Consider the following 15,047-nt stretch of genomic DNA (forward strand, 5'->3'; position numbering starts at 1 on the left):
TTTAGTGAATTTCAGAGTTCCAAATGAAAGAACTAAATATTGGGTCTTCACAGAGACTCCCAGCTTCCCAGACTTCAAATGAGAGAGAGAGAAAGAGAGAGAGGCAGGCAAATCCCTTAGTTAACTCTGATATACTTGGAAAAGGCAAATCACTAGGAAATGCAGCAAAAATAAATAAAAAGCCTAATTTGAGGCATTGAGAACAAGGAGCCACCTTATGCTGTGGCCAGCAGAGGCTCTCCTACATTTCATCAGCAGGATTCCAGCCAACCTCCGAAGCTCACTTTTATAAAGCCAGCCCCAGGCAGTCCGGAGCAAGATGTGGCCCTGCAGTCTACCTGCTCCATAGCTGCTGCAGAGGGGCTGGCACAGTGGCCTGGCAGGCTTGCCCTGGAGCCATGGCAAAGAATGGACTTGTAATTTGCATTCTGGTGATTACCTTACTCCTGGACCAGACCACCAGCCTCCCGTCCAAATTAAAAGCCAGGAAGCACAGCAAACGCCGAGTGAAAGGTAACAGGGCTTCTCCATCTAGCAAAATTCTAGGCTTATTGCGTGTGAGGAGGTGCTGGATAGTGTTCACTTCCAAACTCCTCCAGGACACTGTCCCTGGTGAAGGCACTGTCATGCCTATATGGCATTTCATGGAATTGAGTGACCTTTTAATTCTCTGGGACAGTTTGATATTTAAAAGAATCATGTGGTTGGGCTTTTCTTTTTAATAGAAAAAAACTTAGTGATATAAACAATTTCTATACTGCATATCTTTTGTTAGGTGGGCTTAGATAGGTAGAATGTCCCTGTAAAGGGAGCTCACCTGGTTATGTGAACACCCGGTATCATGAATGATGTAGGACAAGCAGAACGTGTTGATTAAATGAGTTCACTGATTTACTTGTAGATATTGAATAAGTCTATTCAAATATATTTGCAAGATAACTATAATCCTATTGTGTAGTAGAGGATAGAGGTATTGGTAATTGTGACTTCATTTTTTTATCATTGGTCATCATGTAGGTATAGTTTCATATCCCTGGCAGTATAAGGATAGTCTATATTTAAACTTTTTCATGTATAGACAGAGAAATTGAACTGCTCTTTAACTTAAAAATACATCAGTATGCGAAGTCATATAGTGTTTGAAGACGTTCTGGTGCAAAATTGAATCTCCTAAGCTATCCCAAATTTGGGGTGGCTTCAGTTGGGTTAACAGGTAGAAAAAAATTGCAGAAAACAAAGGGGATGGCAATTTATTTGCAATATACTGAAAGCAAAGCAGAAAAGAACAGCAGCAAGATGCAGGGTGATGTTTTATCTCATGCTCAGTCATTTTCATATCAGTATATTTAAAAATATGTATTATGACACTATTTCCTTATCAATTTCACTTCACTAGTAACAAAACACACCAAAAAAAAAAAAAATACTAACACGGTTAAAATCTTGAGTTGACATGGCAGACTGCTGGTGGGTAAAAGGGAGCTTTTTGTATTGTCTTGTATTTTGTTTTAATGATTCTAAAGTGCCCTTTTCAGGGGGGGCATTTATTTATAAAATTTAGGTCTGATGTGAGGTTTCTTAAGTGGAATCTTTTTTTTTCTTATGGAATATTCTGCCTCCGTCTTTGAATGACAGATTGAAATACTTCTCATGAGTAGATGCAGTATATTGCTACAGACGAGGTCAGGGGAAGAGGAGACACTGGGCTATGGGGTGTATTTTTTTTTTTTTTTTTTGCCAGCATTTCTTCACCACTGGGAAGGAGGGGCCAAATGGTGACCACCCAAGTAGGGATGTGTAGAGGGGCTGTGAATGTGTGCACGAGTGTGCCTGTGTGTGCTGTGTGGGTGGTTCTGAATTAACTGCAGTTTGTATTTCGGTTACCCAGGTACCTCCCTCCCTCTCTTACTATCCCCTGCTTCCTCCCACCGTGTGCATACCCACACTTTTTTCTTTTAACTGGGTATACACATCTTAAATATCATCCCCCAAAAGTTTTTGCTAATTTTTTGCCATTAGGTCCAAGAAAGGAAATTGGAAGTGAAGCAATAAACCTGCCTACCCACATGCTTTCAAAATATTTTAAGTATCTTGAAATAAAGTTTAAGAAATCAAAATTGAAAGCCATCCAGGCAAAGTGGCTAATGCTTGTAGTTCTAGCACTTTGGGAGGACAAGGTGGGAGGATCGCTTCAGGCCAGGAGTTCAAGACCAGCCTGAGCAACATAGTGAGACCCCCATCTCTACAAAAAATGAAAAAATTAGCTGGGCATGGTGGCACACGCCTATAGTTCTAGCTACTCAGGAGGCTTAGGGAGGAGGATCTCTTGAGCCCAGGAGTTGGAGGTTGCAGTGAGCTTTGATGACACCACTGCATTCTAGCCTGGAAAACAGAACAAGACTTTGTCTTGAAAAAAAAAAAAAAAAAAAAAAAACAGGGAAAGCCATCTTCTCTCTCCCTATTCTCATCACAGGATCATCCACTATTAACTGTTGGGTGATAATATTCCCAGAGTCTTTTAAATGCACAATTAAAATTGATATTGTTAACAAAATAAGAATTGGCTATGCAAAATGTTTGGCAGGCAAATGAATTTATTTCACCTATAAAATATTGGATAGCTATCAGTGTAGGGCATACCTCATTCCCTTTAACGCTGCATAACAGTCCATTGTTTGAATGGGTCATGACTTAATCGGCTCTTTCTTGCGGAATTTTATGTGCTTTCCAATATATCTCTTTTTGACTCAATACCCCCAAGGAACTGCTTAGTGCACATGTACTGATCCCCACACTAGGATGTTATGATATATTTCTAAAAGGAAAATTGCAGGTTAATCATACTTTCTAATTGTCTCTTCAAATGATAACATCAATCCGTGCTCCCACCTTCATGGTATGAGAGTGGCCCACTCCCTCACACCTGGAAAACCCGACATCATATAATTGCCTCTGGGAATTATTTCTGCATTCCTACATGGTACCTACTTCTTGAGAACAGCAACGATAAAACGAAAGGGAACTTTCCTTGGGATTCAGAATGGCCATTGAATGACTTAGCTAGCTCTAAACACAAGAGTTCCCTGGTACTTACTTCATAGTTCTCAACAAATTATGTGCTGCAGTAATGAATAAAATATCATTTTTACAGCAAACTAGTTGTTTGGTGTATTCCCTTTGTTCATGGTAGACAAAACACTTCCACATTAGCTACAAAGGATGGAAGCCAAAGCCAAGTCACCTGGATAATGACTTCTATAATAATCTCCCAGGAGTCTAATATTAATTCATGTGTTTTCGTGTTAGATACAATGTTTACAATCTCCCAGTAGAGGCCACTTATTTAAATAGAATGGAGCAGGAAGCTGAGATGGATGGGGAATGATGTTTGTAGAGCTGAAAATTTATAACTTGGAAGCAAGTTTTCTGCAGCTTTTGCAAGCCTGGCCCCTGACAGCTGATGGTTTCACATTCTGAATGCACTCTTATATTTATTCTGGATTGAATGGTCCCATGGAGAAAATTCCTGGGTTTTTGTATTTCTGAGCTGAGCTATCGGATGCGTGGAGAATTGACATGCAGCATAAAGTGAAACTGAGGTGGGGGCCACCCCTGGCTATTCTAGAAGATATTTTCCTAACCAGAATGTGGGCACCCCTGGCTCATGAAGCACATGTTTAAGGGAACAGTGAATTAGCACATTTGGATTTTAGACTGAAAAATCCAGTACGGAACACAGATTCTCTATCTGGCACCACAAAGAGGCAGCTGAGGACACTTCATATCAAGCTTTAAGTATCTTCTCCGTCTGGGGCCATGTGCTAGGGACCAGTAGAGGTGATTGCTGTGCAGAAGAGAACAGGCTTGCAGCCAGAAAGTTCACATCCCAACTCCGCACCTTACCAGCTGGGTGACCTTCCGCAGATTAAATCAGCTTTCTGTGACTCTATTTCTTCTTCTGTGAAATGGAGAGAATGACAGTGTCTCTCTCCTAGGAATATTGAAAGAATTAATCTCTGGCATACAGGATATGGTGGCTTTTAATATTTTTTATTTTTATGATTTATTATAATTCCTGCCTTGACCATCTTGCAGGCTGTCAACCTCTAAGAGAGTCCCCATTAGTCCTGGAATTTGGATTTACCTAAGGTTGCTCATTTTCTGCCACTCTCTTATAGCCACAGTTGGTAAAGGACAGCCATGAAGAGTCTTTAGCCTCTTCCAGGAACCTAAAAAACTAAATAAGTTGCTATTCCCTAATATAGATGTATTTTATATGGCCATTTATTACTTAATTCTGCCACGAGCCACCATACTTGAGGCATCAGCTGTGTAGAGGATACCTGGGGACAGGGGACTTGGGGGCCTGAATAAGTCTGAGTTCTACCATTTATCTGTGCATAATTGCCTCATTCGTTGGGCTCATCCTCGTTTGTTTTTTTTTTTTTTTTTTTCTTTTCTTTTCTTTTTGAGACAGACTCTCACTCTGTGGCCCCAGTAGAGTGCAGTGGTGCTATCATAGCTCACTGCAACCTCAAACTCCTGAGCTCAAGCGATCCTCCTGCCTCAGCCTCTTGAGTAGCTGGGACTACAGGCATGTGCCACCCCACACTCGGCTAATTTTTCTATTTTTATTAGAGACAGGATCTTGCTCTTGCTCATGCTGGTCTCAAACTCCTGAGCTCAAACCATCCTCCCGATTTTAATCATATGCTTTTCATTCTGCCTACCTGCTCCCACCCTGAAATTTCCTCCAGAAAAGGATGGCGACCTGAAGACTCAAGTTGAAAAGCTCTGGAGAGAAGTCAATGCCCTGAAGGAAATGCAAGCCCTGCAGACAGGTAAGACCCCACTGCATCAGGGCCTTGTCCCAACAGAGGTAGGAAAATACATGGCAATTGTCAGTGGTTTAAAATCATATCTAGGCTACTTGTTGAGTTCTGGGTGACATCTTTTTAAAAGATACGTTGACAAACCAGAGATGTGTCCAAGTGAAAGGCCCCCAAAGTTGGGAGATGATTGTTTTGGGAAATCAGCTGGATTTGCTACCCCGTTCTCCTATATATGGGTGGTATAGAAGTAAAAATAGGTAGTTCAGGAAAATATTTCAAAAGTCAGTTCATAATTATGCTCTAATGGGTAATGAAACAGAATAAAGCAAGTACTAAGTGACTGAAATGATTAGCATTTATTGGATGTTAAGTAAGTGTCCATCAGGAGATCCACTCAGATCCAACTAAAACAGACTCAGAGTGTTCACTTGGGTGACACTCAGCATTAGATGCACACAGAAGGACATTGGCTAGAACCACAGGTTGCCAACAGTGCAGCATCCAGTGCTCCTTTTCCATGGAAGTAGAGCTCCCAACACCCTATGTAGCTGGGCACGCTACTGTCCAGGAGATATTCTCTAAGATGTGAGCAAATGAGAGCCACACTGGGCAGGAGCAGGAACAGCCCTGGTTTACAAGGCTCATACCCCCAGGAGCTGACATCCTTTGTAGCAACTCTAAAAGCAGAGTGTCGAGGGTCCCGTTAAGAGACCTGCCCAATTACAAGTTACCGCCTTCAGGGAAGACTGAAGTTATGGCTTTCCATCAAGTATTTATAACTCCCAGGCCAGATGGATGCTACCAATCCAAGGTCAGTTTTGCCATAAGCAATGTTGCCTGGTAACAAGAGTGTCATACTCCCTTTATGAGGTTTCCAAGGGAACAGAATTAGAAAGTTAAAGGAAGGTCAAATGTTCATGTGGAAGGGGCAAGAGTTTTGTTAACATCCTGCTCACAGTCAGGCACTATAAATTTTTTGTTTTGTTTTGTTTTGTTTTGAGACAGGGTCTCTCTCTGTCACCCAGGCTAGAGTGCAGTGGTGTCATGATAACACCCTTCAACCTCGTACTCCTGGGCTCAAGCGATTCTCCTGCCTTAGCCTCCCAAGTAGCTGGGACTAATTAGTAGAGACTGGGTCTCATTATTACTCAGGCTGGTCTCAAACTCCTGACCTCAAATGATCCTCCTGCCTCGGCCTCCCAGAGTGCTAGGATTACAGGCATGAGCCACCTTACCTGGCCTATAAATTCTTTACAAAAATATTAAAACATTAATCCTACAACTTACGTTGACTCCTCCGCAACTTAAGCTATTATGATTAGGCTCATTTTATAGATGGAGAAACCCAGGCACAAAGAAATTAAGTAATTTGTTCAAGATTTACACAGGGAGTTAATGTCAGAGATGAGACCTCAACCCAGGCACTGTGGCCCTGGAGCCTGAGTCTCCAAAACCATGCCCTAAAACTATCTTTATGTTTGGTTTGTCTTGAATAACCTAAGTAATATTCCCAGGGCTCAGTTGTCTGCTTAAGAAAGTTACTGTCTCTTCACACTTGGAGTCAGACTTTTGTTTTTGTTTGTTTTCAATAATTATAAAAGACCATCCAGTTCCAAAATTCCCAAGAAGTGCAGCACATCATGGAACTACACAAACCAGCAAGCATGTGTATATCCAAGCAGCACGAGGCTTACGGTGGGCAGACCTGGGTTTGTGTAGTTGTGATCTTAACATGCTATGTAAATTACATTTACATGCTAAGTTGTGGCAAGAAACAATTTTTCTGAGCCTCAATAGTCTAATGTGTGAAATGGGGATAATAAAATACCACTTCATGGGGTTGTCACGATTAGGAGTTCATTTATGAAAATACTTAGCGCAGTGTCTGGCACATACAAAAATCTTCAATAAACATCAACTCATTATCATCATCAAACACCATTCATTCCACACATATTTATGGCTATTTGCTGGGTCCAGCCCTAGGCACAATACACTCCAAAAATCTTACTATGTCAAATTTCACATCTTCACAGTCTGTCTCCGAGGAACAAAAGTTCACAAGAAATGCTACCTTGCTTCAGAAGCCTTGAAGCATTTCCACGAAGCCAATGAAGACTGCATTTCCAAGGGAGGGACCCTGGTTATCCCCAGGAACTCCGACGAAATCAATGCCCTCCGAGACTATGGTAAAAGTAGCCTGCCAGGTGTCAATGACTTTTGGCTGGGCATCAATGACATGGTCACGGAAGGCAAGTTTGTTGATGTCAATGGAGTTGCTCTCTCCTTCCTCAACTGGGACCGTGCACAGCCTAACGGTGGCAAGCGGGAAAACTGTGTCCTGTTCTCCCAATCCGCTCAGGGCAAGTGGAGTGACGAGGCCTGCCGCAGCAGCAAGAGGTACATATGCGAGTTTACCATCCCTTCGTAGACCCTTCCAAATGCGTCTTCCAAGCAAGATCAGTCACGATTGATAAGTTGATGGTCCCCCAAAATAAGTCAAAATTGTAAGAATTAATCGCAAAATTGCAACACAGGAGTCAACAGCAATGCAACAGAGTCAGCCAATTTTGATAACACATTTCTTTGTGATTTTTCCCTCCATGGGGTATAGGGCAAAGGGCATCAGAAAGTAACGATCCAGCTATGTGCACGCTGTTAAAGTGACTTCTATAAAGGGGACTATCAAATCCTTCTCTCCTTCCTACTCCCTCTTAACTTGTATAAACCCAATCTATTTTTTAAAAAACACAATCACCATGCATTTCTTCAATCCAGAAAAGCAAGCTTAGGCTACCTGGAAGATTTTGCCTTGAATGTTTAGTATATATTTGATTGATGAGAATCCCCTAAAGTCAGAGATTCTAGGTGCTATATAATCCAAAAACGTTTCAGCCTGATGCTCAATCCATTCCATCTTGGCAATAACACCTTGTCAGCCCATTCCCTTCCTTTGAGTTGCTACATCTCCTGGTGGGACTTGTATCTCCATATCAGAACATGAATGTCCAATGAGGTTCTGATTTAACTCCTTTTCCTTGAGTCCTCCCTGGCCGATCTTTTTTGCAAGTTTCCAGTTAAGATTTGAAAGGAAATGACAAGGCAGCATATTTGATTGATTGATTTCTATTCCTAGCATTACATTACAACTTCCGACTTAAATGGGTAAACCTGAGGCAGACCAAGAGCAGAAGATTCTATGAGAAAAGAAAATAGAAAAGAAAAACCACATTTCTTTTGCTTTGGCATTTGTACTCTGTCCCTCTATGAAATTGAGGGTGGACTTTATACCTGTTAGTCTCCTTTTTTGACATTCCTTATACACATATGTATTTTCAACCATCATTATATATTTAAGTCTATTAGGGGCAACCTATCTTTGAAAGTTGAAAATGTTATTTAAATAACACTATCTTGGAGTCACACAACTACATAATTTTTTATTCAAATGCTATCCCCAATAAATTGTTTAACTGGATCGTATGAAATGATTTCATTGCTTAGTATTAAATTACCCAGTTTAGGGTTGAGGGGAAATGGGCTTTTTAGAAGCAAAAAATTCTAAATATATTCTGTTCTTCATATAAATATATTTCTTTTTTTCTTTAAATGTTGAATGTGTTTTGTGAACAATACCCTGGCTCTACAAACTTTAACTACATGTGCTTCAAATTAAGTTTTAGTTCTTTTCATTGCACGATAATAAAGCCTGAATTCTGATCAATGTGTGTGTGTTTGGTTGTTGATTATAGTCATTCAAACTATGTTGGTCGAGTCTGGGGGAAAAATACCTTGGATTTAATGAAACTGGTGATTCAGGTGTACTCAGAGAACAATTTTACCTGGATATAAAGAGACATGGTTGGGGGAGGAAATTTAAAAATAAATTGTAGCTGGTGCAATTGTATTTGGTTGACCGTGGCTAACTCCCTACTCCAACATAACTGTAGTCTTAAAGATAACGACAATAATGAAATAAGTAGACATTAATTAGTGAATTCTCATCACACTCTAGGTACTATGCTAAATTTTATATATTTCTCATTCATCATCTTCAGAACAACCCTGAGAACTGGGCTCTAGAATTGTTTCCTATTACAGGAGAAAAGAAATGAAAGAGAGAGAGACAGGACAAATTGCCCTAAATCACAGGCCAGGAAGTGGTGGGATTGTGCCTGGAACCCAACAAGCTGACTCAGATCTTACATCCTTAGCAACTACGGAAGAGCTATGACAAGGCGAAGCTTATTCAGCTAGGTGATGGGGGTGGATCCTAATCCATTTGCTCAATTTCTTCCTCTGGGGTAAAAATGTAACCAAACAGATGACCTTGAGAAGGCATTCAGCCTGAGGCCTCTGCACAGAGGAAGGCGTCTGTTCCTCTCCCCTTTGCAAAGGCTGAATAAAGACAACTACATTTCACATAAGAGTGTTAGAGTTTGGGTATCCAGGAAATGGGGTTAGGCAAGATCATTCTTCCCAAAGCACCCCAACCAGAAAGAGCAGAAGAAGAAGTTAATTCAAAGGAATAGATGAAGTTTAGTATGAGGAGATCAAGACTAGTTAGCAAGACAAAGTGCAGATTATGGGAAACTGCTAGACTGGATTAAGAGGTTAACTGGCTTGCCCTGGGTCAAACTCTTGACCTTGACTTTATTACTTCAGCAACAAATCAGCCAAAAGCCACATCCATGAGATTCACTAACCTGGACTTCTCTTTGGTCTAGTTTGCCTGTTGGACAGTATCTAGCAAACAATTGGTCTTCAGGTAGGAAGGATAAATAGGTTTTAACTCTCAGGCCAACTCTATGTCTTCACAAAAGCTGCCTGGACTATAGCACGGAGAAGCATCTTGAAGCTTGGTGGAAAAGGTGTTATAATTAGCAAAGTCTCTCACAAGTTCATGGTAGGAGGATGTCAACATTTGCATCATGTGTTATTCTTAGGGCAAATGTTCAGCTTCCCAAGGATGTCATTTAAATTCAAAGCCCAGCTGAGACCCTGCAAGCCTTACGAGGAAGCTAATTTTAGCCCTTAGAGCAGCACTTCTCAAATTTTTACATGCTTACAAATCACCTGAAGACCTTGTTAAATGGGAGATCCTGTAAGGCTGGGCAGGTTTTAACAATCCTCCAATGGATGCCAACAGTCTGTACAACAGACCACAGTTTGAGCAGCAAAATCTCTGATTGTAGCAGTTTTTTTTCTTTTTAGCACAAACGTTAAGGGTAGGTGCTACAGTTTATCTGAGTAAAGAACTATACAGAGAGAAATTGTTCTACCTACCAATGATGCTTCCGTCCACATCATTAAGTGAGGTAACAAGTAAAAATCAATAAGTTAAAGGTAACACCAATAATAGAGACTCAGGTCCAATAGTGATTTGGAGGAGAACTGATTTATTGCAAGTCTTGATGGCTCCTTCCTCTTCTCTAGCATTGCTGAACAGCATTTCTTATCTAAAAATAAAGATATAATTCCTTTCCTGATCTCAGATTAGCAGGAACTTTCATAGCATTACCAAAAAGTCACGTCTAACAAATGAAACCCACAAAATTTGATCTTGGGGGCATGCAAGAAATACTGTCAGATTTTAACTAGTTAAGTATCTTATTTAATCTGTTGCAAGAAATTCAAAGGGTAGCTACTAACTGTCAAGCACTGTGCTAGGAAATATGGAGCGATAGAAAGTAAGTTCTAGTGTGCCGTAGGAGAACCAGACTACCTTATGGGGGTCTACGAAGACCACATGAATAACTCTAATTACATATGGCAGTTAACTGACATGAACTGACACCCACAAAATGGACAATGGTTTAAATACATCCCCACAAAGGAAATACACTGAAAGTTAAAAATATGTGTACACGTGCAAGCAAGTATAGCTGACACTCCTGCTCCTGATATGGTTGGTTCAGGGAGGCGTTCTTAGTCCAGGAAGAGCTAATTGGATTCTTTTCCAGTGATTGTCATCTGGACACTTGGGAGCAATGAAACACTTTCTGCTGGACATGATAAATTGGGACAAACTAAATTTAGGGCTTCTGGAAGAATTCTTCCCTTCTAGATGGATGCAATGTGCAGAATGAAGCAAAACAAAGAAAAGCAATGATGAGAAAGAAATAAGGGCACAAGGAGAGAAGGAGGGTGGGAGAGAGAAAGAGGGAGAGAAAGTGTGTGTGTTCACATAGTTCTTACTTTATCATTCCAATCCCCCAAAGCCCCGATTTCTATCTCTGTAAATTCTATGAGCTAACCCACAATTCCTCCAAGCTGAACAGGACACGTTCTCCCTTTCTTTCGAGCTAGTCTGAGTTGGCACATTGGCCAGGATAGGCTAGGTTATGGTGCAGTAACAATCTCAAAAACCCGAGTGGTTGAAACAGCAAAGGTTTATTTCTCTCACTCATTCTCCTGTCCACTGTGCATTAAAAGAGGCCTTGCTTTGTGTCGCACTAATTCTGGGACACAGGTTGATGGAGGTGAAACTGTGTAGAATGTTGTCATTCTCTACAGCAGAGGAAAAGAGAGCTCTGGGGACACTCACAGCAGCCTTTCAATGATCTGGTACAGAAATGAGAAACATCGTTTCCATCTGAAGGAGACCTGCAAGTGCAATTCTATCACGTGCCCAGGAGGTGGCGAGCTTGAGTATTTGGTGACCAGCATCATTCTGACTAACACAAGCTGTGAAGAGAGATGAAATGAGAAGGACCTGTAATCCAGTTAAAATAGAAAGTGAGTTCATAGAGATAAGAAATAGAGACCAGCAGAAAAGAGGCTTGTAGGTAGTAAGTGGAAGCTGAGGCTACAGCTTCAAAAACTAGAAGTCAATGACCTGCAGGAAAAAAAAAAAAAAGATTTTACATCAAGACATAGAACACCCATGTGTATATATAATGAAACAAAAATGTCACAAAAACAGTATCTTTACTACCTGTGATGCACTCTCATTCATCCAACAAATATTTTTGGCACTTATGTCTGCTAGGCATTGTTCTAGTTGCCTGTGCCTAGAACAAAAACTCCAGTTGCAGAGTTTATATTCTGTTTGTGTATGTGTGTGTGTGTGGGGGGAGGGGTGGTGGGGGCGCGGTCAGAAAGTTAAAAATAAACCATGCACACTAGAAGATTAATGCAATAAAATTTCTTTCAAAAATTACATCAAAGGGGCTTCTGGAGTGCTGGTTTTATTCTGTATCTTATTTGGGTGCTGGGTACATTCAGGTTGTAAAAACACAAGTTTTTGCACTTCTCCAGATGTATATTGTACTTCAATAAAAAGTTCAAAGTATTTTTCAATAACCTAGAAGTCAGATTACCTCTATTCAACTGTACAAATTGGAATTAAGCATCTGTGAGTTTTCTAGGAGGACTGGGACATGCATTTTTAAGGCTCTGTCAGGAGACGGCATGTGCAAATTGTATCTTATTAAAAGCCAGTTATTTCAGTTGTCCAATGTATTTAATCTACCCAAGTAGAGTGACTATAAATTACATTCCAATTTTCCCTGGAGAGTGCTGATGAGTGACAATCGTTCTGAAATTTATAGCATTCTTTCTCACTCTGAAAATTTCCCCATTTGGATGATAAATTAGATGGCCATCCTAACTATAACTCAGGCTGACTTTGTTTCAGAGATGTGATGATCTTGCAAATGCTTACATTTTAAAATTCACCTTTTCTTCACTTCATGAAGGGACCTTACACTTAGTTTGAGTCAAACTAAGCTACTCATGGGGACCTAAATGCACCACGAATTTATAACAGCAGTTACTCCGATCTAGAACTCTCTTTCCTCATTTGTGTCTCTGGTGAATTTCTCCTCATTCTTTAAGATTCAGCACAATGGTGACCTTTTCTGACCTTCTAAAAGATGCATTTCTTCCTCTGTGCATTTATATTACCTTATATAACTCACAGCACTTACTGCATTTGTCCAACAATGGGCAAATATGATCATCTCATCCTCCCTACTTCAAACTTTTCAATGGCTTCCCAAGTTTCTTAGACTAAAAACAAAACTTTAACATGACCTGGAAAGGCTGCAAGTTCTTGCCGTTCATTCTTCTCCACCTCTCCCTTCCCTTTGCTTTCAGGGCTCTAGACATATTCCCACACTTTTAGGTACTAATCTCCCTCCTATCACAGGAATGTGTACGTTTTTTTCCTGCCTAGTAACTCTTCCTTCTTCATCTATCTTGCTTATTCTTCAAATATCAGTTAATTAAGATGATTCTTCAGGAAAGCTTTCTCTGAGCTCCCTCAGTAGCACTTAATAATGCACTTGGCTGCAAGTAAATGAAAATATGACTAACAGCAGATGAAACAAATACGGATTTTCATTATCATATAACAAGAAGTCTGAAAACAAGCATTGCTTCAGAAGCTCAGTAAGGTAAGGATCATTTCTGCAATTCTGTTGGCCTTTTCTCATGAAGGCTGGGAAAGTGAATGTTTTGCAGTATATTTTGTCACCCCAAATAAAACTGGAGTTCTGTTAATGAGAAAGAAGATGAAATAGAAAAAAAAATTTTTTTTTGAGGCAGGGTCTTGCCCTGTCACCTGGGCTAGAGTGCAGTGGTGTCATCATAGCTCACTGCAACCTCAAATTCCTGGGCTCAAGCAATCCTCCTGCCTCAGCCTCCTGAGATATGTTTTTGGTGATGAATGGCAAAGCAACATCGGACTCAACAACAAGATGGGAAGCTCAAAGCCTTTAAGGAGACTGAAAATTTTCTGGACTGGAGGAAATAAAGAACACATAAACATTTTCACGAAAGTGGTTTTTCACTTTGGTGCCTCTAACTTAGTACCATCTAGACTACTCGGCTCAGATACAAAAAAAATCAATCAAGTGCTTGGATGAGACTTCTCAATATAACATTCTACAGAATATTTTCAAAGCCTTGATTTCCAAATTTATTACTGTTATAACAAGAGTTGTTGGCTCAAACACAATTACTTGGACACTGAACAAGCTGTTGCAGGCATTCAGGAACCAATTTGATGGGCTGAAGAATCAAAGCAGACAGCAAATACACGGCACCTGTGCCCCTGTTCACTTGTGCTGCTGTAACAGAATAGCACAGACTGGGTAATTTATACAGAACAGAAATGTATGGACTCGGTCCTAGAGGTTGGGAAGTCCAAGATTGAGGAGCTGGCATCTGGCCAGTGCCTTCTTGTCTAGTCATCCTATGGTAGAACTAAGAAAGGCACGGGCAGGCAAGAGGAGAGAGGAAGGAGCTGAACTCACACTTTTATAAAGGCATTAATTCCACCCTCAAAACTCACTTCTACCCAGAACCTCTGAATATGACCTATTTGGAAATAAGCTCTTTGCAGATTGTGTTAATTGGCTAGGACTGGCAAGCAAAGAACAACCGTGTGGCTTAAACAACAGAAATTCATTTTTTCTCAGTTCTGGAGGCTAAACGTCCAAGATCAAGGTGCCAGCAGGGTTGGTTTCTTCTGAGGCCTTTCTCCTTGGCTTGTAGAACCCTTATGGCCTAATCATGTCTTAAAGGCCCCACCTCCTCATACAACTGCAATGGCAACTAAATTTCAACGTGAGTTTTAGAGGGGACAGACATTTAAACCACAGCAGCCCCCAATTCCCACTCCTTTGCCCACAGCAGATGTCGCTGATCCATTACGCAGTCCTTGTCAAGGGCAGTATTCCAGCAATCACCATGTACAATCAGAACTGGCGTGGGAGAACGCATGTGCCACCCCTTGGGGTTGTACACACTCTGAAAGCCTTTGCCGTCAACTCAAGGTCACCAGCTCCCTAAGTCTGACACACGTCAGTTGCTTGTTAAAAGGATGAGTAGGTGATCTAGGAATTACAACAGACCTTCCATTGCTATTCACTGTCATTCCTCTTTAGGTTTCTCATGTTTTGCCTTTACTTTTCAGAGCTGGTGCACCTAGAAAAAAGGTCAGACCCCCCACTCTGGCATTCAAGGCTCTCCACGATCTGGTCTTAGACTGTTTTTCTAGTCTCATTTCTCACTACAGTCTTTCATTCATACTGTACATAGTGGATTTAACATGACACCCAAAATTCAATTCTACCCAGAGCCTCCAAATATGACCTTAGTTGGAAATAGGATCTTTGCAGATTGTACTAGTTTGCTAGGGCTGCCAGAACAAAATACCACAGACTGGGTGGCTTAAACAACAGACATTAATTTTATCACAGTTCTGGA

The 15,047-nt window shown here is 40.8% G+C and overlaps 1 protein-coding gene across 1 annotated transcript; it reads left to right on the forward strand.

Annotated features, from left to right (window-relative positions):
- Positions 1-377: 377 nt before the first annotated feature.
- CLEC3A (C-type lectin domain family 3 member A) lies at positions 378-7,263 on the forward strand. The gene is made up of 3 exons (XM_069456419.1): positions 378-513; positions 4,758-4,841; positions 6,869-7,263. Exons 1-3 carry the CDS (start codon positions 399-401, stop codon positions 7,261-7,263), a joined length of 594 nt encoding a protein of 197 aa, XP_069312520.1. The 5' UTR covers positions 378-398.
- The last annotated feature ends 7,784 nt before the right edge of the window (positions 7,264-15,047 follow it).

The sequence above is a fragment of the Eulemur rufifrons genome, chromosome 23, assembly GCF_041146395.1.
Source record: "Eulemur rufifrons isolate Redbay chromosome 23, OSU_ERuf_1, whole genome shotgun sequence".
NCBI lineage: Eukaryota > Metazoa > Chordata > Mammalia > Primates > Lemuridae > Eulemur > Eulemur rufifrons.

Excerpts from the sequence above, each read along its gene's own strand:
- CLEC3A (XM_069456419.1), top strand. The coding sequence starts at position 399 with ATGGCAAAGAATGGACTTGTAATTTGCATTCTGGTGATTACCTTACTC. Across the intron at positions 514-4,757 it reads CAGCAAACGCCGAGTGAAAG|AAAAGGATGGCGACCTGAAG; the intron begins GTAACAGGGCTT and ends AATTTCCTCCAG. Across the intron at positions 4,842-6,868 it reads AATGCAAGCCCTGCAGACAG|TCTGTCTCCGAGGAACAAAA; the intron begins GTAAGACCCCAC and ends ACATCTTCACAG.